Consider the following 23,769-nt stretch of genomic DNA (forward strand, 5'->3'; position numbering starts at 1 on the left):
GTGAAAAGCCAGCCGCAATGCAACATCCGAACAAGAGTCCAACTGCAGCATCCGGCGCGGGCAGCAGTGGAGGAAGCGGCGCCACAGCCGTCAGTCGGCGCCTAACGAACTCTTCCAGCTGCTGCTGGATGGCCGTTCTACTACTGACCTGGACGTACTACTGGTCCTCACCGTGGGTCCTGCTGATCCGTCACTGCAGTTACTGCTTCTTCCACTCGTCGCTACTAGCTTCCTGCTCCTTCTCCTCCGCGAAAGGCTGGCTTGCGGCGATGTTTCGTCGCACGACGTTCTCCGGACTCACTAGCTTCAGGATGACATTTTGTATACTATTAGTGCTGGTAACCGTAAAGACTACAGTCAGCAAAAGTATTAAATTGTTTGATGCGGTTTAAGAGGGCGAGATGGAATGTGATAAAATGGTGGAGGCTTGGCAGCCGGATTCTGTACCGACGTAGACGAAGGCCGCCCTCTGGGCCTATGCCGGTTAGAGGGCTTCGTTTTAGGGACGAGTAGTTATAACTATTTTGTACAGGTTTTCTAGTATTAAAGTGTATAGAGTTAATCCAGCTCTTCTAGGGAGTGTTAAATTTATGAAAGGATTGCCGAGTGCGGTGTGACAGGAAGTGTGAACTACGTCCAGCTGAATTAGACTAATAGATGGAAGGGGGGGACACGAGAAACATGGAAGAGTGCACCCGGGAGGATCATCTGCTGCAGCACTACTGAAATTAGATTTGTGCTTACTCAACGTTATTTTGGAAGCACACTGGGCCACCCCGTAGAGTAAAATTCTTCACGCGGCAACCGAACGGTAACAATTCGTCAGGACATGCGATGTGTTTGCGCCGTTTGCATGCAGTTTAACGCTCAAGTCGGGGAAGGCCAGTGGGTCATAAAGCAAATTTCAACAGTCAGAGTACAACTCACCGCATAACCCGAAAAAAGCCATTCCACATTCCGTAAATGCTTGTTCAACTTGCTACTACAGTGCGCGCAATAACTGCTAGCAATAGTACTTCACCTAGTCATGGCTTTGCTGGCTGGGGATTTTCTTTTTTTTTTTTAAACAGTCAGTGTGTATGCATAACGTATCAAACCTGCGGAGCCGGACGCCACGCCAAGCAAGCGAAACCGCTCAGCACGGAAGGATTTATGATGGATATTTTTCAGAATCAAATTTGCCAGCAATGAAATTGGTTTGCCACCTCCGGGTGATTTATTCCACGGCAACCTCCCCGTCGAAGAAACACGAACTGATTTATATCCCTTTGATGTAATATTCGACTAATTTATTCGTTGCATGTAGGAGGAGCACGCGGAATGCAATCTACGGGCAAAACATTCGTCATTTATCTGTTGTTTGGTTTGCTGAGTGTCGAAGTCGGAATGCTCGATCAGAAACGACTGTTGTGGTACAATTTTAGTAATTTTGAATAATACGTCCATTAACACACCTATTAAATCACGTCAGAATGCTAGTGATTTACAACATTTGCATTTTGCTGGAATGTTTTCTTTCTAGTGTTTTCAGAACAATGTGTCAAACCAGATTTTCATGATTATCGGACAAGAGTTTGAGTGTTTGATTTTGCCGCAATTCGTTTAGATTAGAAAACCATATAAAATCCCTGATTGTTTCATTCATTTAAACATTTGTGCAATTTTTATCTCATGCTTATAATCTCATGAGCGTAATTTTCAAGAAACAGTTCTCAGTTATTTTGAGATTTTCAAAAGTCTATTTTAAAATCATATTTATAACAACCACTAACGCACCTAAAATTTCAGGTTTTCCAATTTCTGTTACCTCCCAACTCCAGTTTTTTTTATGAATAGTGAAAGTTGAAAAAAATTATTTGATTTCCTCGACTCGCTGCCAACAAAATATATGTTTAACCAACCCTGCAAAAACATAGAAATATTTGATAATTGGCTTCCGGCTATTTCAATATCTTTTATTAATATTTATTATTCATTAGATGATTTTGTTATCGGGAAAAAGCCATGCATGTAATCAAATTTATCCCGTTTCAATCTCGGACATAAAAACTCCTATTCAAAGAATTCGTGCATAGTAACTAAGGTGGGAGGTTACAATTGTTTTAGATTTCTCTCCTTATTATTAACTGCACAAAAATAAACGAAAAACTTTCATTGGACCTCAGGTAGTCCGGAAACTGTTTCAGAGGTTCTTCGGCGGTATACGAGTGGGCAAAGACTAATTTTTTGCTACCATGAGCGATTTTAAAATTCTTCTGGTCATTAATTACAAATCTACAAGTGCCGATTTACTTAATAAATTACAAATCAAATTCAGTGCTCGATCAATCTTAAATACTTTTTTTTTTGTTTCGGTAATAATAAAAAATATCAAAAATTCAAAGATATACATTATTTTTGACACACCGATAATAATTTTGTCGAATTTCTTAGCCATCAACAAGCAACGGTATTCAATGTAAAATTTTTATTGCCAAAAACTGTTTCGTGGTTTTGCTACTTGCTGTTCCAGAAATTTATAGCAACATAAATTCAAATTTCATAACGTAGCTTTGAGGCTTGTTTGTCTTAGAAGTTGCTAAATGGTCATCATTGAACATTTTGTAACAATTTGTTATTCTTAGGTTGTGCAAAATGTATCGTAACAAACATGTTTCATTACGCTGAAGCAGTAACTACGGATGCCCCAAATGGAAGAAGAGTATGATCTGTCGAAAGCTCAAGTTTCCCAAGAAATGATGAAACTAGTAAACAAAAAGTTCAAGAGGTTGTAAATGTAACCCGACCGCAAGTTAACGCAAAATTATTCGAACTTGTTATACGCCAATGTAATTCTTGCAATAACTTGAATATTATCAATTTGATGGTCTGAAGCGGAACATTTCGATACTAATTGCAATCTCTTAACTTACTCTTACGCGTTAAAATTGCGCCACAATATCTTGTCTCATTATATTTTCTGTCAGCAACTTTCAACTCTCTGAAAATAATGTGACGGTTCTAAAGAGATTCAAAATGATAATTTTGTCCAATTCACGACCTTTGGTTACTACCCCGGTTCCGAAAATGTGTTTAATCATTTTGAGCGGCTTTTCAGAAACCAGAACCAATACCTTGGCATTAAAAATGGCATATGAAAATAATATAGGGTGGGATTTGTTCATGTTATGCGGTTGCAGTTGTTATGCAGGAACCGGAAGTCAAAACTATGGATTTCGAAATTGTGTCTGGGGACGATTCAAGTCTTGAGGCATCATCGAGACTCCGGATGTAGTCATTTTAAGTGGTCTGGGGTCTGGGGTCGATTTTTGGTTTTGGATATCATTTCGGTTCTAAAAATACCCACATTGAATGGTATTGTCTTTGTTTTCTTTTCTAATTGGCGGCAATGTGCGCTCAAAACAAGGCATAATATTTTTTTTCGATTGTACAATAATCGGCATCAAAAATCACAGTTTGCGCATTTTGGATACTTACCGAGTTTTCCATGTGATTGTTGCAAAAATAAAGGAAATCCGTTGAAAACTTACTGAGTTGTTAGAATTTGAAATTGAACAATTTTCCTGGCGCTCTAAATTCAATTTGCTCCCCTATCCCAGAATGTTCTCGTAAGACATAATTCTACGTCAAAAATTCTCATAATAGCATCTAACGCATGCGGTTAAAAAATGGACTTTTTCGGATGGTGGTTAAAAAAATAATAAGGCAAATAATTGAGTTTGATAAATTTCCCCTGAGAGGTAATTATGTTAGCTTACTCGTAAAAAAAATTCTACGCCTTTGCGTGCGGGTTCCTTAACTGGAACATTCGGCATAGCGGACAAAAACATGCGTGTAGTCATGTTTTTTAAATTTTTTCCTCAGTTTTCGCGACAAAATTGATCGAGTAGATCTTACGCTTGCACGTTTTGCCTAGAAATTCTCGATGGGATGCCGCTGGGGGACGTTGTACACTGTTTCCAAAGCTGCAAAAACGTTGATTTTAGAGCCGTAACGTCTTCAGCAAAGTTGTTCCTTTAATCATTCTCCATGTTATAGAAGTTGCAATTCCATGATTAATCTACTCAATTTTTTAAAGGAACAACTTTGTTGAAGACATCATACTTCTATATATCTATCTAAATAGACGTTGTGGAGTTTTCCATAGATTACTACTAACAATTTTTTTTCTATTTCACTTTTATAGTGATTTTTTACACTTTCTGAATGTTCTACAAAATTATTTCATCTGGCCAAAATACATACTTTTCATCAGTATGGTGTTTTGGAAGAAATTGAATCACAATTTTGCTCTGATATACATTTTGATTGATAACCGAGCCACTAGATTTGAACCATGATTCAGACAAAAAAGAAAACGTCCTTTCTCGCGGATTATTGTTGAGGTTTGCAGGAAACTATACACAGTCGAATTCGGAAGATTTTCGCTTTCAAAATGTTTTACTGGAAACTTCTTGCCAAAATTGTTGTACAGTTCAAAGCGAACTGAACAATGCGCTTGCGGAATGCTCCTTGTTTCGACACCATTTTGAATAGAACTGGGAACGCAATAACAAAATAAAAAATACTGACATAAAAAGGAGAGAGACAGCTTACATATACAAACTCTCATATCTCTCTGAGCGCGTTTGTTGAAAACCTCAAAAAAATTCAAATTTTTAGTTGTCACCTGTTATTTGGTTAACGTTGACGCTGTTCAGCATGATTTATTCTGAGTACCCTACTTTTATCCCTCTGTAAAGTTAAATTTTGGAATAAAAATTAAAAACGAACACCAAAAAAATAAACTTCCGGATAATCGAGTCCGACCTGTATTACGCAATGTCAATCCAAATATTATTTCTTTATTTACTTGAAGTAACTGTTCATCAGAAACTGATCATGAAAAATTTTCAACTTAAAAAAGTAAGTTTAGGTCGAAAATGAATGTGAAGCATGGTTCTCGGAATATGAATGTTATACATATTTTTGGACAGAGTAGGTAATCTGTTTTTTTTTATTAAGTTGTACCACTTAGATCCAAGCATAATAGCTATTTCATATTCGACTTTCTCAATATTACCTTACAAAATAATAGCGTCCCAAATTGCTCAAGTAGCAGGGAGACAACTTAACAAACTATCATCCACTTAGAGTCAACTTGTCGTTTTCCAAAATACTTAATCCAACTGCCAACTGTCCATAAACGTCATAACAGCGCAGTATTTTCGTCAAAAGATCACGCTACCGTAACTGGAAAAAAACCTCATTGTTCCACCACTTCTCGCACTAGGCAGGCCTATTCAGGAAGAGAATCAAAAACAAAACAAAAATCTGCAAAACCACAAGTAGAGCAACTTGAGCGCGCACTACACGAAACCCGTCCAATTTCGGTGCAAATCCGAGGAAAATTGTCATCTTGAAACTCAGCTTAGTGTCGCCACGGTTTCCATGTTCGCCAGCGGTTTTTTTTTTGTCCGGTTCCACAGCATTTCGCACACTCTTTCGGGGATCAACAAAACCCTTCCGCTTTTTTGAGCCTCTGTACACACACTTGATAATAATCCAGCAGCATATTTCCCCGGGTGCTTTTGGTGGACCATCGAAGGAGGAGACGAGGGGTTAAAGGGAAATAAAAAAACAACATTGCTGGTTCCGGTATTGCCCTGGATTCTGCTCAAAGCGGTGAATGTGCAATCGTTTTCTCGAGCGTAAAACAAGCTAGCAAATACACAAACACACGACATGAATGCGATGCATTGCATTGCATAAATATTCACCCGGGGTTGCGAGAGCTGCGCGAGCGAGCGGCCTCGAGAATTGGCGACCGGAGACGGCGGTGGCAAGCGGGGACAGGTAGAGCGCTGCACAGTGGCTGGAGGTTGGATAAAACGGTTGTTTTTTTGGTTGATATTTTATGTGACTTCTGAGCTTATTGAAGTACCTAAATTTTCTTCAAATTTCATGATCTCTAAATGTGATTTATTCTTTGAACGTTCTCCAAATACGTTTATTACGTTGGTGATGGTTGATTTGGACACATTCAATTCGTTTCTTCCCTTGCTTCGACGCCATTTTCACAACTGAAGAGCAAATGTCAAAATCAAACATAATGTAAGATAATATACACACATTTCTAAAGTGAGGGGTGTTCATTTTTGATACACGATAAAATGAATACGGTAAACTAAAGTTGACCAATTTCCGACCGTTACACCCTTTATAATTTTCAATACAGTTTGTACAGCGAAAATTTATATCTTTTCATTAGCTCTTGTTAGAAGAATTCTGCATTGAGCAATATGTATTTCACCACTATAAAGTTCATACTTCACCCTATTAAATTCTGTTTCATAAGAACTACAGTGCTGTTTCGATTTTATCACGGCAAAAAAAAATTAGCGATGAATTTAGCGAAGCTTTGGGTTCTTATCGACCGTTTGAATTTTATTGGTACTTACTACTACTAATTTTTTTTTTCTACAAACCACTGTGATCCCACTGTGCATCGTTTCGGTTGGTAGAATTTGCAGCAATGATATTACATTCCGCCACAGCGAGTCTCGTCTTCCTTCATGTCGGATTTTGCACGCGCTTTTTGAATGAAAGAGCTCTGTGACGGTAGTGCAAGGACAGTACTCGTGAACACACGAAAAAAAACAAGTATGTCACATGTCCCTCAGCTGGGCGCGTATTTAAGTAAACGTAGGTACAGGAAATGTTGCACGAGACACTAAAGATCAACTGCTGACGCCTCCGCGTTGAGATGATATTATGGGAAAGGAAGATGAGAGCATAATTATTTCCGACTCGACTTTTGCTGGAATTTATTCCGGTTCAAAAAGATCTTCTCTCCGTGGTTCGTTCGTGTGAGTTGCGTTTTTTACCAGTACCAGAAAACCGGTTGTGCGAAATGTAAAATTTAGCTGGTTAATTGTTGGAAAGCACAGCAATTGTGTTGTTTTTGCGCCCGAGATTCACGATCCCTGTTCTCTTTCACACGCAACGACAACGACGATGGGACTTTGAATATTACCCTCCTGTAGAACGTAACGCAAAAAGTCCATAATCGACTATGCAAATCTCATCAATGTTGCAAATGATGAAGCGCTGGGGGATGGAGTGGAAAAAATCACAGGAAGGTTGTATGCAAAGCCACGACCGCAAGGTTGAAGTAGAATACTTTTACAAGAAAGATAACCCGGCTGCTTGCGTGTCAGTCATTTTTTCTAGTAAATAAACGTTGACCGTTCATTGGCAGTATTGTAATTTCTCTTTGTTTGATATTTTGAATGAAGTTTATTGAATATTTTTAAATTTTGTGCAAATGAGAAGTTAAAGTGCTGCCGAATTGTAATATGCACATTTAATACAACATCATTAAACGGAACGGAACAAAGGACACGGTTTTGCAGAACGCGAATGACGGCGCGATGCGATTCGCCTTTTCGTGGTGTTGAAATGTACAGCTCTTTTTAAGGCGAAGTAGAGCTATACATTCCAACACATTTCATTTTGCCGAATCGCATCGCGCCGTTATTTGCGTTCGGCATGACCGTAGCCAAACACTAAGTGACGCAAACCCGTAATAATAGCCAGAGTATGCATGTAGATGAAGATAATTAACTTTGGATTATAGCGCAAAACGAGAAAATATTAACTCTTCAAATATTCATTTTTGTTCTTCAAATTTCAGTTGTTCAATTAATATCCGATGAAATGTCTGTTTATTATCTGATGAAGGCTCTTATATAGGCCAAATGATGCATTCCCAATTTACTAGGTCCATAACTCTGCCGACCGTGCTTGGGAAAGCAATTGTATAACGACCAATCAGAGGTCGAATTTTGTGTTTTGACAAGGCTTAATAATTTTCAATAGTACAATAGCTCGAATAATAAAATTGCAATTTCATGCATTTGGTAGGAATCTTAGAAGATTTTCTAATCGATTGCTGCAAAAACGAAGGCAATCCATCGAAAACTAACTGATTTATTAGCATTTGAAATTGGACATATTTCTCACTTTTTTCAGTTTTAGATTTTCATTTCACATCCCTATGTAGCCGAACTTCCTGAGAGAAGTATTCTACTTCAAAAAGGAATCATGAAAAAAAGGCAAACACGCCATTGTATCATGGAACAAGTGAAAGCCGAGAGAGAGAGAGCAGCAGCAAAAAAAATACTCCAACCAAGATAAGCGCCCTTTCCAGCGTTGGCTGTTTCGTTTCCTGCCGAGGGACCGCTTTTATCTCACCTGTGTGCGGGCTCTGGGTGGTATAATGTTTGCTCTTAGGTGAAAATTTTCTTCACAAACTTAGTTTTAAAAAATTCTTCCGCTGTACTGCATAACCCTGCCAGCCAGCAGCCCAGTTTGACGGGCGCTCATCAGTTATGCAAAATGACAAAATAGATGAATGTGTTTTATTCATGATTTTTCATCCACCATCACACAGCCTCCTGATGTACGGGCTTAGGGTGGAGCACTGCCCGGGCGGATAATTGTGACAAAGTTAGTCAACAATCCGAGCTGGTGTGGATGAGAAACCTGTTGGAATTTGTGGATTCATTACGAGAGTTGTTTTCTGTGCAAATTTTAGCTTCACACGCACGGATGAGCGTTGGCCACTTGGTCACCCTGGTGGTACTGCAGCTGGCAGCCTCGGGCAATTTGCTAGTTTCTTTGATGCGGTGGAAGGAAAACTGGTATCAGCTACTGAAGGAGGCGGGGGACTTTTTTGGTGGGTCCGTTGGGGGAGAAACTTTAGAAAAGTCGATTTGGCAGCAGGCAGGCAGCATGATTGCCCAACTTCGCCAGCCACCGTCGTCCGACCTTCTTCCGGGCGATGATGTTCGGGTCGGCCGAACGTGGGTGGTTTCACTTTTTACCGTTGCTGCCACCGTTGCCGCGCTGTGCTGTTTGTTTAATCAATACTTGATTGAACGATAGCCTCCTTCAAGGGTCCTATGCGGCGTTAGGGCCAAGAGTCCAAACGGCTGGAGCTTACGAAGTGGGTGAAAAAAGCAACAAACAACTACCGTTCTGGGAGAGCTGGAGAGCTGTTGCGTAATAGACACGAAGCTGGCTCAAGGTGTCGTGTGAGAGGAGAACGGATGGACTGTCAGGTTGATGATGAGAGAAAACATCGATTTGAGACCGTCGATTGATTCGACAAATAACTGTTTGCGTTGGCGAATGCGACGCCAAGGTTGTTTTTCGGTTTTTGAAGAAATCGATGGGAAGTGAAAATTGTTTATTTCGTCAAACGTAAAGTAGACTAGTACAAACACTTTATACAGTTTGTTTTTTGATCATGAAGAGGAGTTTTTCAGAAGAAAAATAAATTACTGTTCAATCACATGAATGAATAGAGATGATCGACATTCCGTCTGGGTTACAATATTTTTCCTGGGTTTTGATTAATTAACTGAGATAAAATATTGGTCAAGTCACGACGCCCTATGAATTTTAAGTCACTGTAATAATCAATCAAGCTTGCTTCATATTCTTGAATACACTTAAGGGGTTATATACCTTTTTAGTTTTCAAAAAACCGGAAAAAAATTTATTACATTATCTTCAAATACAACATCTTGAGAACATTTCCACAAATATTCATAAAGATCTGAGCAATAGGAAGAAAGTTAGAGCGATTTGCAACGCGCCTCGCCACGGCCGCATAAGCTAAACTTGAAACTTTACACGCGATTATCTCGGAATAGTTTTTCCCGGAAAATGACTTTGCCGTGATCCTGATTGCGGGAAAACTACTGAACCGATTTCATTCATTTTTTGTATGTGTGTATGTGTGTGTGTATGTGTGTATGTGTGTGTGTGTATGTGCAACTTTTTTTTCTCACTCACTTTTCTCAGAGATGGCTGGACCGATTTTCATGAAATTATATGCAAATGAAAGGTCTAGTTGCGCTATAGGTTGCTATTGAAATTCATTGTAATCGGATTTTTAGTTTAGAGGTTATGTATCAAAATGTAAAAATCACGAAACAACAATATCTCAGAGACCACATAACCGATTCCAATAAAACTGGTTTCAAATGATTGGGCTGTCTCAAAAACCCTTAACTTTTAAATTTCATAAAGATTGAACATATGGTTCAAAAGTTATGTAAAGAAAAGTTATCCTGAGGTGGTTTAAACTCACTCATTTTCCTCAGAGATGGCTGAACCGATTTCCCCAAAATTAAGGTCAAATGAAAGGTCTAGTTACCCCATAGGTTGCTGTTGAATTCCATTGTAACCGGATTGTAACTTTGTCCGTTGTTCATAAAAATGTGAAATCACATAATGAAAGTAAACATATTGATTTTCTCCTAACGATCATTGGCTAATTAAAAGGTAGAAAAGTGATCCAAATGGCCGAATGTCATATACTACCCGACTCAGTTCGACGAATCGAGCATTTTCTGCATGTATGCATGTATAGGTGTATATGTTTGTGTGTGATTGTGTACGTGTGTATGTGTACCTTTTTTTTCGCACTCACTTTTCTCGGAGATGGTCTGACCGATTATTTCTATCTTGGTGCCAAAACAAACGAGTCATCTCTCAAACTTACAAATAACAAACATCATATCATGTGGTATCGTACTATTTGAACGTTCCCGGTATCGCTCGTGATTAAATTGTTCGAATTAAGAGTCATTTCTTTAATTTCGCTATTTCCTAAGCACTAACATTACGTCAAATTTCATATCTTATACTTCAATTACAACATCAATATTTTAAAACCCAAAGAGTGGATATACCTTTATTGGATTTAAGCATTCATGTAAATCTATTTTTACAAATAATAAGTTTGAATGAGAAAGGCTGGTTCTGACCGCTAGGGGGATTAATTTAGGTTTTTTTAAATTTTCGTTTTAAAATTCGCCGGTCCTTGAACGATCGCTTTTTGAAACATACAGTTACATTTTGCCGCAAAAAAAATTTTAATGCAATTTTTTGCGCTCAAAACGTGCATTTTTTGGGAAAAACGTTTTCGTTTGCACTGAAAACAAAATACTCATAACAGTGATCGTTCAAGGGCCCGGCACACTTCTAAACTAACGAAATAATATGAGTTTTTTGATTTCGGTTGATCCGCTGAGTCTCTATCAGGATCACCGCAAGCCTCTGCAAAATAAATAGCGTTTCGGGGAAACGGCCATTACTCCAGTAATAATTGGTGTATCTCAAAATCAAACGTATTTTCTTGTTGTTGATAAACAGTACTTTCAGAAAAATACCACTTGATGCAATGAAAATGGGGCTATGCACTTAAAAATAAATTCAAACTTCCCTTATTTTTCTCGACCAAAAAGGTATATAACCCCTTAAGTCGCTCTTTAGGTTCTTAACGCGGATTTCGACAATTTATTAAAATCGACTCTGGATTTTCTCATTGGATATTAGGTTGTCAAACCACCATGCTCGAACGATACATCGCAGGCAATAGTTAACAAAAACCTATAGTTTGTGCGCTATCTTCGTCGATACGCACCACGTTTCGCAAGAAATACAGATTGGAACGCTTGTGTCAAAATTCAAGTATATGTGTGGCAATTGCAATTGTATAGTCGCCACACGGACTTGTAATAAGAATGAAAATTCCAAAAAAAGCAGTAAGTACGGTCATTCGACCGCATCTTCAACGAACAATTTTGTTGAATAACGACTTGTTAAGCTATAGTTCAGTCGAAATACGCCTTATAATATTTTAATAGGCTTAGAATCAACAAAATTGTTCCTTATGTCACTCCACTAGAAGGATTAATTTTATTAATTACTTGAGCCTTACGATAGTTTTAACCGCAATCCTCTATCTCTTTTATTCTCAAGCCATTTTATGGCTTTCTCATTCCAACGAGCGAGAGCATTGATATCTAGTGTCGTTTTTGTTTTCGTGGTGGAGCTACACTTTTTCCGAACTATACTTTGCAGTTTCAAATAAAACATTTTCAGTGTCGTTGCATTGGTATGCGTGATAATGGGATAGCTGTCAATTCGTTTTGTTTTGGTCATTATCGCATTTGTCATTTTGTCTCGTTTCCATTTCAAAAGGTCCATCTCGCAAATGTGCTGAAAAAAAAATTACCTGATACTTTACCACGTGGAACGAGAACCTAAACAAATCAGTTTTGACACAGACGTGTGAATGTGTTGGTAACTTCCTACAGTACACTCTGCTTTTTTCGGGTGTCGTCAGGAACAGAAAAAGTATAGGCAGAGACAGAAAAAGGGTAGTCCGACAAGTCAAATAAAACATTTACGGTGTCAAAAGTGTCGTTTGAGTGTAGCTACACCGCGAAAACGGAAACGACATGAGAGCAAAGAGTGGCGAAGAGCAGGACTTCGTGATTGTTCGTTTTCCGCTTGCGCGTTCTCACCCGGTAGAAGACCTGTTCTTTTCCGTGTTCTAGCCACGTCGGATAAGGTGCCAGAAGCTCTGTAGAGCAATTCCACAAGAAAGATGGACAGCCAATTTAATCAACCATTTTTGATTTGGCTGAACTTTGCGTAGATGTTTCTTTGGTCAAAAGATGTCATTTTGTACTTGGGCGTCCTGGGCAAAGTTTTAGACAGTAATTTTGTCTTAAAAAAAACACTCTAAAACAAATCATTATTTTTTTGAAAGAAAGTTGAAAGAAAAATAAAAAATAGATAACTAAAAAAGCTAATTCATTAGAAATCTTTTTTTTTTACGAAAACCACGGAAGAAACCACGACCTAAACAATAGAAACTATCAAATCATGGAGAAATCAAGCAAAAAAAAGGTAATGATTTAAAATAAAAAATTAATTTTTTCGAAGGGCATTTTTTTGTTCTGATGGACAAAACTATTATCTACAACAGCCAAACACACTATACCAGTCAAACAAACCATTTTGGCTTAAAAAATATTTTTAATTTTTAATAGATGGTTCTCAGAAATGAGTCATGTTCCAAAAAACTAAACCAACAGCACAAAATGACATCTTTTGCCTGTAGAAACATCGATGCAAAGTTTCAACCATATTGAAATTGACAATTAAAAAAAACTGGGATATTTTTGTGGAACTACTCTGTAGGTTAATGTAGAAAAAAACGGGGTTACCGTTACATCCGCCCCCAATTCAAAATGATGTGAGACTTCTTGGAGAGAAAAACTTACCCTGGCCTATCATGCTGGACTCTAGATATACATGATTTTCTTCATATTATAATTCTGTTATATACAATATCGACTGCTGGCCACTGAGATTCTTGTCGGTTGGTGGTGTTGTCACTGTCGCGGTGATAAGACACATGTCTATTTCTTTTGCTAAGGCTTTGAACTATGCCTGTTTTAATCAGAAGTGTTGCCAAATTGATTATGTTCGTATTTAAAAACTAAATTTGCATTTTTCGGCATATGTAGCCATTTTTTTAAATTTGATAATTTCGTCGTACAGTATAGTTCTTTTTTACACGATTCTACGTACCGTGCAAAAAAACCGTGTAAAAAAACCTCGTTATTTGGAAAAACGTCGTAAAAAACCGCGTTATTTGGAGAAACGTCGCGCAAAACAAAAACCGTGTAAAAATGAAACTGTGTAAAAAACAGCTTATTATAGTCTGTTACCATTACTGTTACTTACTAAAACAATTTTACGCGAAGATGAAAAATCATGCAAAAAAAATTGCGTTATTCGAGAAAACGACGTAAAAAAATCGCGTTATTTGGAAAATCGTCGTAAAAAGAATCATGTAAAATAAAACCGTGTAAAATAAACCGTGTAAAAAGATTTTACTGTATATCCAGAAAATATTACAAAAATAGTTTTAAATTTCGTGGTAAATTTTCATAAAAATGTTATATCTCGAGACTGGCTCATATAACATCGGGGTGGTAAAAATTACTTGCGTGAAATTTTTCGAGAAGAGCGATGAAACTATCCGACTTAAAATAAAATTAGCTGGATTTGCCAAAAAAATGCAAATTCAATTTTAAATACAAAAATAATCTATTCTGCAATACTTTACCTGTCAGTATTTCTCGGGAGTCTTGCGTCTATAAATTGTGAAAAAATTATTCACGAAATTTACAACTATTTTCGTAAAAATTTTATATCTCGAGATTGGCTCATATTTCCTCGGGGTAATAAGTGTTTCTTTTGGGAGAAATTCGATGAATTTATCAAATTTAAAATAAAAATGAGTACATTTACCGAAAAATGCAAATTTAGATTTTAAATACAAAAATAATCTATCTGGCAACGCTTCCGACCAAAAATAATTTTTTTGTGTCCCCTGCTTTATTTTCTTCAAAAATCACTTGTCAGTATTTTTCGGACGTCTTACGTCTAAAAACTGTAGGAAATAGAATAAAAAATCAGTATTCCAATCGACACCAAAATTGGGATTTTTCCAAAATGACTCTAGATAATTCCCCCAACTTTGTGCAAAATCTGTGATGATCGTGTTCAAGTGGCATGTACATTTCGTATGGAATAACTCATAGGTTTAGTCCAACCAGACGCACTGTCCAACCGCTGCACTGTCTTCGGCCTCCTCTTTCTCCTTCGCCTCTTTCGACCGTCGACACCCGGTCATCGAACTACCCGCTTTCTCCGAACTATCGCTTTCTCCGATGAAATGTTACATGGCCGGGGTTTCCGGGAATACCCCTTTCAGCTTCTGGCAATCTCTATTGGCCAGTGATACAAATATATTTCGTTTAAGTGTAGTAGGGTTTCGCACCATTTCGACCAGATGTTGGCAGCACCCTTTCAGAATTCAATGAATCTTTTTGAGTGCGTAGGAAATGAACTGAAGTTTTTTTTATGAATCGGTATATCTGAATATTGACAAAAGATAGAGAAAAGTTGTCAAGGGATGACTTCTAGGCAAAGGTCTAAATACCCCTAAAATTCTTATGAGCAAACCAAAGCGGGCACTCTCAAAAAAAAAAAAATTCCCTAACAAAACTTTCATTAATGTTTCGTTAAAATTTGGTCGACTAGCTTCCCTCGATAGTTGAGCTAACCATAATCCACATCGGTTTTTGATTTAATTTTCCGTTACATTTTTGTATATACGAGTACAGTAGGCCGGGGAAGCCCGTTTCAAGTTCAGTCGCTCGCTTCTACTCAGACGCTCTTGTAAGCCGCCTCTAAAATATTATCCATTGACATTCGTTAATTTCATTGAAGTTCTATTCTGCTCTCTGCCTTTTGACGTAGAAATTTGTCATTCGGCGAACTTCTGAGGGTGGGTGTAAAATGAAAGTTTGAAATCAGTTCATGAAATAATTTTCGTTCAATTTCGATTGCTTATAAATCGGTTAGTTTCGAACGGATCACCTTTGTTTTCACAGCAATTGTTAAGAAAATTAGCTACGGGTTCACTAAAATGCGTAAAATTGTTATTTTATGACGTAAAATATTGGAGTACTGAAAATAGTCGACTCTTGTTTCAGGCGAAGATTTCCAATATGGGTATTTTCGTAACCGTGATGATATCTAGAGTCCGGGACGTCATTTTGAATCCCAAGATGTCGACTTCCTGTTTGTGGGAAACAGCCGAAAATGGCCGAATAGCGCTCGACATTCGTATTTCCAAAATATATGTGATGCCCAGAAGCCGAAAGATGGGACTGGGAATCGACTCCAGAGGTAACTTTGAAGTCCGGTTACTGGATATGACCAAATATCACCCAGTATGGCTATTTCCGTACTCAAGATGAGGCACAATGCAACAAACGGTTAATGTAACCAACAGTCTGTTGTAGTTCTACGTCCACGTTGCGGTCGTGGCCTTGCACACAACCCGTCGGTTTTTAGTTCGAATATTTCTGCTTTATTTTCAAATAGTTTTACAAAATTTTAGTTGTTCCTGCCGTTTCAGCTTCAGTTACGCGATTTCTTTTGGCCAAATGAATTACACACTTTTGCCGTGTTTCCTTGAATCATACATGATCAGATGTTTTGTTCTTTTCAACGTTGTTCTGACTATAATATTCTTGTTTATGATTTGTATTTTTGCTTCAAAAAAATTGTATGATTATTATCCACTTCGTTTCTGACAAAAACGGATTGTTCAAATTTTGGCAAATTCGTTGTTATTGACACTAAAAAAGATTTGTCTAATGTCGTGTATTTGATGCAATAAACTAAACTGAACTAATTATAAAAAAAACACAAGAAAAAAAATTCTGGAAAACTTAGTCAATCACTCAAAAAATTAAAATGTTTTTTCTCTCAAATATCAAAAGTTCATGGCACATGGCTCTTAATCTTTTACATACCCAAACAACGTTGATATCTACTAAAATGTTGACATTTTCTTTGAATTCATTTGGGATTTTTTCTCTTCCTCAAAAACGAATTCTCTCAGGGAGAAATGAGAGTATGTTAAGGTAAGCTCTTTTTTATTCTCTCTCTATCTCTCTCCTCTTTATTTAGTCTTTTTAATTTTGCTCATACATGCTTAGTTCTGTACAATATAACGTCGAAACAAGAAGTATTGCACAAGAACATTGTTCTTACTGAGCTGCATGCAAATCTCTGCTTAAGGACCACGGTGAATCATTTGAATAGCTCGGCAAAGATGTCCCGGCGAAAGTCACGCGAAAAGAGTCTGATTGGATGTAAGTTTTTACACCATTGTTGAGCGACATTGATTGTATTGCTTGCAATCCAGTATCTTCACCGGCTTGAGGATGCAATTCTTTAAACGGCCGGTTCCAGCCTTCAGCTCGACGGTCAGACTCGAGTAGGTGACCACGCCGTCACACAGCGGTTGGAGGCCGGAAAAAAACTCGATTTTTCATGTCAATATTATTTATGTTTTGCCTTTTTGAGAAGATTCTCAAGCTGAAAATTACCTTTTCTCAATGTTTAATGACAAATGGTTGAGATATCGATTTTTATTCGCACTTTGAATGTTGCTCCATCAGGCAATATCAATGATTTTTATGTTCGAAATCACAGTTTTAAGTCTAACTTCAAACGCCTGTAACTCTCTCAATTTTGATTTAACAAGTTCATTGTGATGGGAAATTTATGTAGTTTTTGGTCGATTTTCAAGATTTACCAAAAATACAACCAATTTCTCAATCAAGGTAAAACAATTAGAAGGGTCACCAGAAAAATATATATTTCTAATTTCATTTCTACCGTACAACTTTGTGGATCAGTTTGGAACGATCAGATAATAAACAATTAATAGGACATTTGTTGTGCTTTTCAGATTTTTGGGTCCCGTTTTGCAAATCGTTGCTCATAGGGAGATATTTTGAAAATAAAACTACGGAGACGTATGGTGATCAGTTGTCAAATATTCGGTTTCGTATATTTAAGTTTTGTTCGATTGACTGGGAAGTATACATGAAGTTTTTTCCAGTAGTCTCAAGCATTGCTATATAAAGTCACAAACCGCTTTCAGTACTACAAGATGTATAAAGAGAGTATAAATCAAATTGATGAGAAAAAAATATCGTGTTTTATCATAATTTTCCTTATGAGACCTCTAACTTGTAGAAAGATCTTGAATTGGTCAAACTGCTCGAAAGCTGAGAATTTTTCAAAATAATATAAATTGAATTACGACGATTTTTGCACCACCCTAATTCATGAAGGAGTACCCTAAGAACCAGACATAAAATACGATTCTAAAGTTTTTCGATGAATAACTCGTAAGAGAACCAACCCAGTATTCATCTTAAGACCTATATTCTTCTCTTCGCTTATATTTCGTTCTTCTCATCGTTCTTAACTTCCGCCTACTCGACTGAATCGATAGGTTACATTATACTACTTTTACTTTAAAAAAAAAGTAAATTAGACAAATAAGAGCAATTAGATGAATAAAGATGTTGAGATGAATATAAAAGCGGTTCCCCTATTAAAATTTCTAGCATAATAGAGAAAAAATAATAAATTTATATTTTCAACTTTTTCTAACATCAGGAAAGAGTTCACCACCCCAAAATTGTCATAATATGTAATTTCCAATCATTTAAAAAAGACTTTTAGGTTTTTTCGACTTTTGTTCAGAGACCTGCCACTATGCGTCGATCTTAACAACGCGAGCTGGAGTGTACACGTGGCACTTCAGCATGAAAAGCTCCAAAACAGTAATCTGGTTTGCTTACTTGAGGTATGACACCGAAGTACTCAGTTTATTAGGACAGACTTTAGTCATCTCGGTCACGGCTGAAAACCGTTTCAGATCTTTTCAAATATGCATTGCATTCATTGCTTCAACTCTGGGCCGGAAAAACACAACCCAGGGCCCCGATAATGCTTCCGGGATTTGCGAAAACTTGTAAATGTCTGGATCGGGCACGGAATCAAAAGGGACTCCGCCTCCGAAATCGCAGGACTCATTGTCTTTCTCTTCCTTGTTGGACGGAAGAATCAAATCCACAAACCAAATTACCAATCAAAATCGAAACCGTAGGATAAAAAAAAAACTGAAAAACCCACCTATCACAGCCACTATACTCTGCAAGGTGGTGCTTCTGCAGCTCATCTGCAGCCTATTGTTCCAACAGCTGCTGGTCCGTGTTGCAAACGGTATACACACGACACTCTTTACTGCAGGCAATTATTTCCACAACACAGCACCAAGATAAACAATAGAACATGTGAAGGGCGCACTGTGCTAACAATAGTAGGATATCAAACACTGAAACGGACTCAATCAATGCTCTCTCTCGTTGATTTTTGGAAATAAAATCGGGGATCGATTTTAGGTTTCTGAACATGCTTCCGAAACTAAAAACGGAATCGCAATTATGGATTTGAAAATGATATCAGATTCAAGCCTCTGTACATTATCTCAATTCAGAAAATACACACATTTGGTTGTTTTGGCCATTTCAGGCAATTTCTCAAAATCGGGAAGTTGCTATCTTGATATCAAAAATGATGGCAGGGGTCGATTTCCAACCTACGGGCATCATCCTGAATCCGAAAATACTGATATGGAGTTTTTACCATTCTACGTAGATTTTCAAAAACCGCCTTCGATATTAGATATTGCAGTAAACTTTCAAATTAGTTTAAAATTAGTTATCCTCTTGTATTGTGCCGTGTCAAATAAAGTAAGTAATGCGAAATAAAGAAATAGAGAGGAATTTTCACCCTCAATATTTTTTTTTTCTTCAAATTTCTAAGCAACGTCTCTCTACCAAAAATGTATTGTTGGATATGTTCCAGTTTTTCATTTTTTTAAATTGCTTGCCTATCAAAAAAAAAAATATTTTTTTGTATATATTACGTGTTTTGGCAAACTTTCATTTTCGTTTATTATACTATTGGCGCAGTGTCAACCCAAAAGAAACCATTTTTTTTCAGAGGATGGATTTTTTTCTAAGTTATTTGTAATTAATTACAGGTTGGACTCAATTATCCCTATGCTCGTTTATCTGGGGCTCGAGTATCTGGAAAAAAGGGTTCAATTAACTATAGTCATTTTTTCCCCAATTGTTTTTGTGCTTTCGTCTTCCGGCTTCTGATAAAATCCTTGTTACTGCTTCTGATGGTTAAATAATTCAGTTGGCTTCAGTAAGGGCACAGTGCTTGCAATAATTTTCTGGTGAATTTATGTTGTTTTGATTTTGGAACTTGGTCTGATTTTTGCAATTTGATAGTTTTTTAAAATCAGAATTGCTTAGCCTCCTGATAGTTTCGTAGATCCGTTATGATATTGGTGATTAATAATAATTTTACTCAAGACTTTATCAAAACTTGCTCATCCTTCATCAACCCGCAAATAATCCTATTATTTTGAAATTCAATTAAAATTGAATTTCTAACGACAATTCAATAGTTCTTTGTTCGATCACAAAAAGCATAGAACTTTTCCTAACAGCTAAAAACCGATCAAAAATTTCGAACCAGCTGCAGCAGATGTGATTAGAATTTTCCTTCCGGCGGCCTTTGAGCCCACGCTGCATATCGAAACGCAGCGCAGACCAGACCCGGGAATGCGGACGTCTCCGCTCCTCTCCACGCGGTGACAAATTGACGCACCAACTTTGTGTGCACTCGGAAAAGAACGCAATAAATTTGCAATCAAAGTTGTTCCATCAAGAACTCGAAAAGTTAGAGCGTTGGAAAAGCGAATGAGAAAAGGACAGAGTATGAATGGAATGAAACCTTGGATGGGCGAGACAAGCAAGGGTGTGAACGAGTGGAGGAAGACGAAAAAAAATCCCTGCCCCGCTGTTGGCTACGAACTAATTGTAATGAAAAATTATGACGGTAGCGGAACAGATAACCCGGGGGGCGGGGAAAACCGGGCAACAGTTACAATCGTGAACAAAATTATTATTTCTCTCAAATTACTCTCTTTTATCCCAACAGGTGTGTAATGGAAGTGATTTCGCAAATAGGAAAAATTAAAGCAGCAAAACGATGTGTAATTAAATGTTACGACAACTTTACGGTCCGGACGGAATGAGTACGATCGACGCAGATTGTGAACGTGTGTGTGAATGAGTATGTATGCGAAAGAAGCACTCCAATACTGTGCTGTTGAGTTGAGTTCGAGATGAGGTGGAAGAAAGAGAAAATTGAAAAAAGGAGGGATAATAATTGTGATTAAGATTTTAAATGACTCCAGTCAGTGGTTACATGTTAAGCACGTGTAGTTAAGTCGAAATCGTAAGAAAACAAAAAATTACTCTGTTAATAGAGGGCAGCTCAGCACGTTTAAATGCAATGTGAGAAATGAATATCGGCGATTCGATTGTGTGACGAGCAAACAAACACAAATAAAAAAAAAACATTGAGCGTGCGGAAATAAAACTGTCAGTGTAAGATAATGATTATTTAAATTAATTAGCAATTATACAAAAAAACGGAATGGACAGTCACAAAACAGAAATAAATAAAACAAAATGATAATAAATATAATTGATTACAAAAAAAGGTAAGCAGTTTTATTTTTTTCTGTCCGAAACTCATTGCAATTAACCTTTAACCGGTATTATTGTTTGATAGCATTTCATCAGATTTCACCATTCAGCGCATTCCCTGTGCAGAGAGAAAGTCGGGGCCTCTAGAATTTAAATTTCGCGTTACTTTCAATTTGAATGCAAATAATAAAGCTGCACCGCATCAAGTGATATTTTCAAAATGACATGTACAAAATTTTCACATTGTATAATAATTCAGTATAATCTGGAATATGATTGCCTGTTGTTCTAAATAAATTGATTGCCATTGTTCTAAATAAATTTGAAACGAAAATTTGAGGAAAAGTTCGTGAACCAATCCGCGTGATTTAATTCTCGATTATATTTTCAATACTTTTGAATTGATTATCGGCAATATTAAGATAATATTCCGAAAGGTGAATATGGATTAGGAATTTGATTACGAATGAAACACGCTGAAATGAAAAATAATTATTTATAAATATTTGGGATGTTGCAGGTTGAATTCGATTTTATATTATTCGATTATAAAAATGATTTAATACAATTTTCGAACCGATTACACTGGTCAACACAGGTGCACTCCAAGAGCTCAAAACGAAAAAAAAGGAATATTATAGCTATTCAATCATTCCTGTGAATCTTTACACGCACCGATTTGTTCACGATTTGCGTACGTGCAAACCGAGGACGTCCACTTCCTTGCTTAGGACCATCCTATAGAGATTTTTTGATGCGATGCGGCCTCGGCGTCCCAGCTGGTCTCGAGGTACGATGCTGGCTTAACAAGCCAGTCGTCGTAGGTTCGAGTCTCGGCTCGGGAGAGACTGTTAGTGTCAGTAGGATCGTAGCGCTAGCCCCGCAATTGTCCTGTACCTACACTTAACAGTTGGCTGCGAAGTCTGTGTATAATAAACATAAGGTCGAGTTCCGATACGGAATGTAGCACCAAGGCTTTGCTTTGCGGCCTCGGCGTCCTGTGGCGAACAGGTAACTCACTTATTGACGTACATTTTCACTTATTTGCAATAAACCAATTTCGATGTTCTGTTGCAGCACTTAAAAGAAAATGTAAACAAATATACTGTTCAATAAAACAGGACATAAAATACATGAACTTACCCAATACTAACGTTTGCTAATTTTCGTATTTTTTTCTGCTGCATACTGTAGTCTGTTTTCAAGCCAACGTTATGTGAAAAATCAGCACGAACACACATACAGAACTCTTGAAAAAGTTGAAGCCGAAAAAATTTTTAGAAGCAACATTCCCTGGAAGCAGAAACATTGAAAGGGTATCAAGATAGTGAAAAAGACGATCATTAAAAACATGAAAATGAGAGAAAATAAATGACGATTGAGTAAAAAAATGACTACGAAAATGAGAATGAAGAAAAAATGACGATGTGAAAAAAAAAAGAAAATGACGAATAAAATGATGATATGAAAAAAAACGAATAAAATGATGAGAAACAAAAACAACGAAGAAAAACAAAACAAGAAAAAAATTACGATGAGGAGAAAAATCAGGATGAGGAAAATGGACAATGGAAAAAAATACGAATTAGTAAAAATATGACGAGGTAGATGAGATTTGGGATGAGAAATTTATGATGATAAAGAAAATATTGACGATGAAGAAAAAAAGGATTTTAAAGAAAAACATGACGCTGGGGCGAAAATATAATGAAGAGAAAAATAAGGATGATGAAAACAATGACGATAAGGAAAATAATAACGATGAGCTGAATAAAAACTGAGGATGAAGAAAAAATGACGATGGAGGAAAAAATAACGATAAATAATCAATTGACGATGAAGAAAAAAAAGACGATGAAAAAAAATGAGAATGAAAAAAATAACGATACAGGAAGGACGTTAGGGTGCAAATAAATATGACGATAAAAAATGAACATAAAGTTTAAAATAACAATGAAGAAAAAAATGACGATAACGAAAAAAAGACGTAAAATAAAATGATTATTTAAGAAAAAAACGACGTAGAAAGAAGTAAAAAAAATAGGATGTTGAAATCGATAAAAAATAATTACGATGAAGAAAAAAATGCTGATGAAAAATGAAACAAAAACAAACAAAGGAAAAAATGGCAATGAAAAGAAAAATCAAGATGAGGAAAAATAGACGATGAAGAAAAAAATACAATGAAGCCAAAAAAATAACGAAGTAACTAAGAATTGGGATGAGAAAAAATATGAAGATAAAGAAAATATCGACGATAAATGGTAAAATGACGATGAAGAAAAAACCGACGATATACAAAAATATCATGATGAAGAAAAAAAATGACGCTGAGGTAAAAATATAACGAAGAGGAAAATAAGGATGATGAAAACAATGACGATGAATAAATGAATGACGATTAAGAAAAAATCAGAAAAAGAAATAAAAACTAGAAATAAAACTAAAATAAGGAGAAAAATTAGGTATAACAATGAATGAGGAGGAAGAAACTATAACCATAAGAGCACAAAGGAATGAAGAAAGAATGGAGTAGAATAAAAAAAATACGATAAGGTTTACGAGCAAAAATATATAAAGAAAAAATGACGATAGGGAGAAAAACGACGATAATTTAAATAGGAAGATGAAAAGTCAAGAAGAAAATGAAGATGAAAAAATATAAAAAGAATGACGATGAAGACAAAAAGCGAGATGAAGAAAAGGGATGACGATAAGGAAAAAAAGGTCTATCAAAAATATGACAATGTAGAAAAGAAAGATAAAAGAAAATATGGCGCTGGTGAAAATGTTGACAATGGAGAATAAAATGAGGTTGATAAAAAAACGACGATGAAGAAAAAAATGAAGATCAAGAAATAAATGATGATTAAAAAAGAAATGTCGATAACTGACGAAGTATAAG

General features: G+C 36.7%; 1 protein-coding gene across 1 annotated transcript in view; it reads left to right on the plus strand.

The window, feature by feature from the left end:
* LOC129726079 (uncharacterized) overlaps window positions 1-20,877 on the plus strand; it is a 238,158-nt gene extending 217,281 nt beyond the window's left edge. Inside the window, exon 6 of the mRNA XM_055682689.1 lies at window positions 1-20,877. Within this exon, the coding sequence (XP_055538664.1) occupies window positions 1-392 (392 nt within the window). The 3' untranslated portion in view covers window positions 393-20,877.
* Window positions 20,878-23,769: the final 2,892 nt, after the last annotated feature.

Source organism: Wyeomyia smithii, chromosome 2, assembly GCF_029784165.1.
Source record: "Wyeomyia smithii strain HCP4-BCI-WySm-NY-G18 chromosome 2, ASM2978416v1, whole genome shotgun sequence".
Classification (NCBI taxonomy): Eukaryota; Metazoa; Arthropoda; class Insecta; order Diptera; family Culicidae; genus Wyeomyia; species Wyeomyia smithii.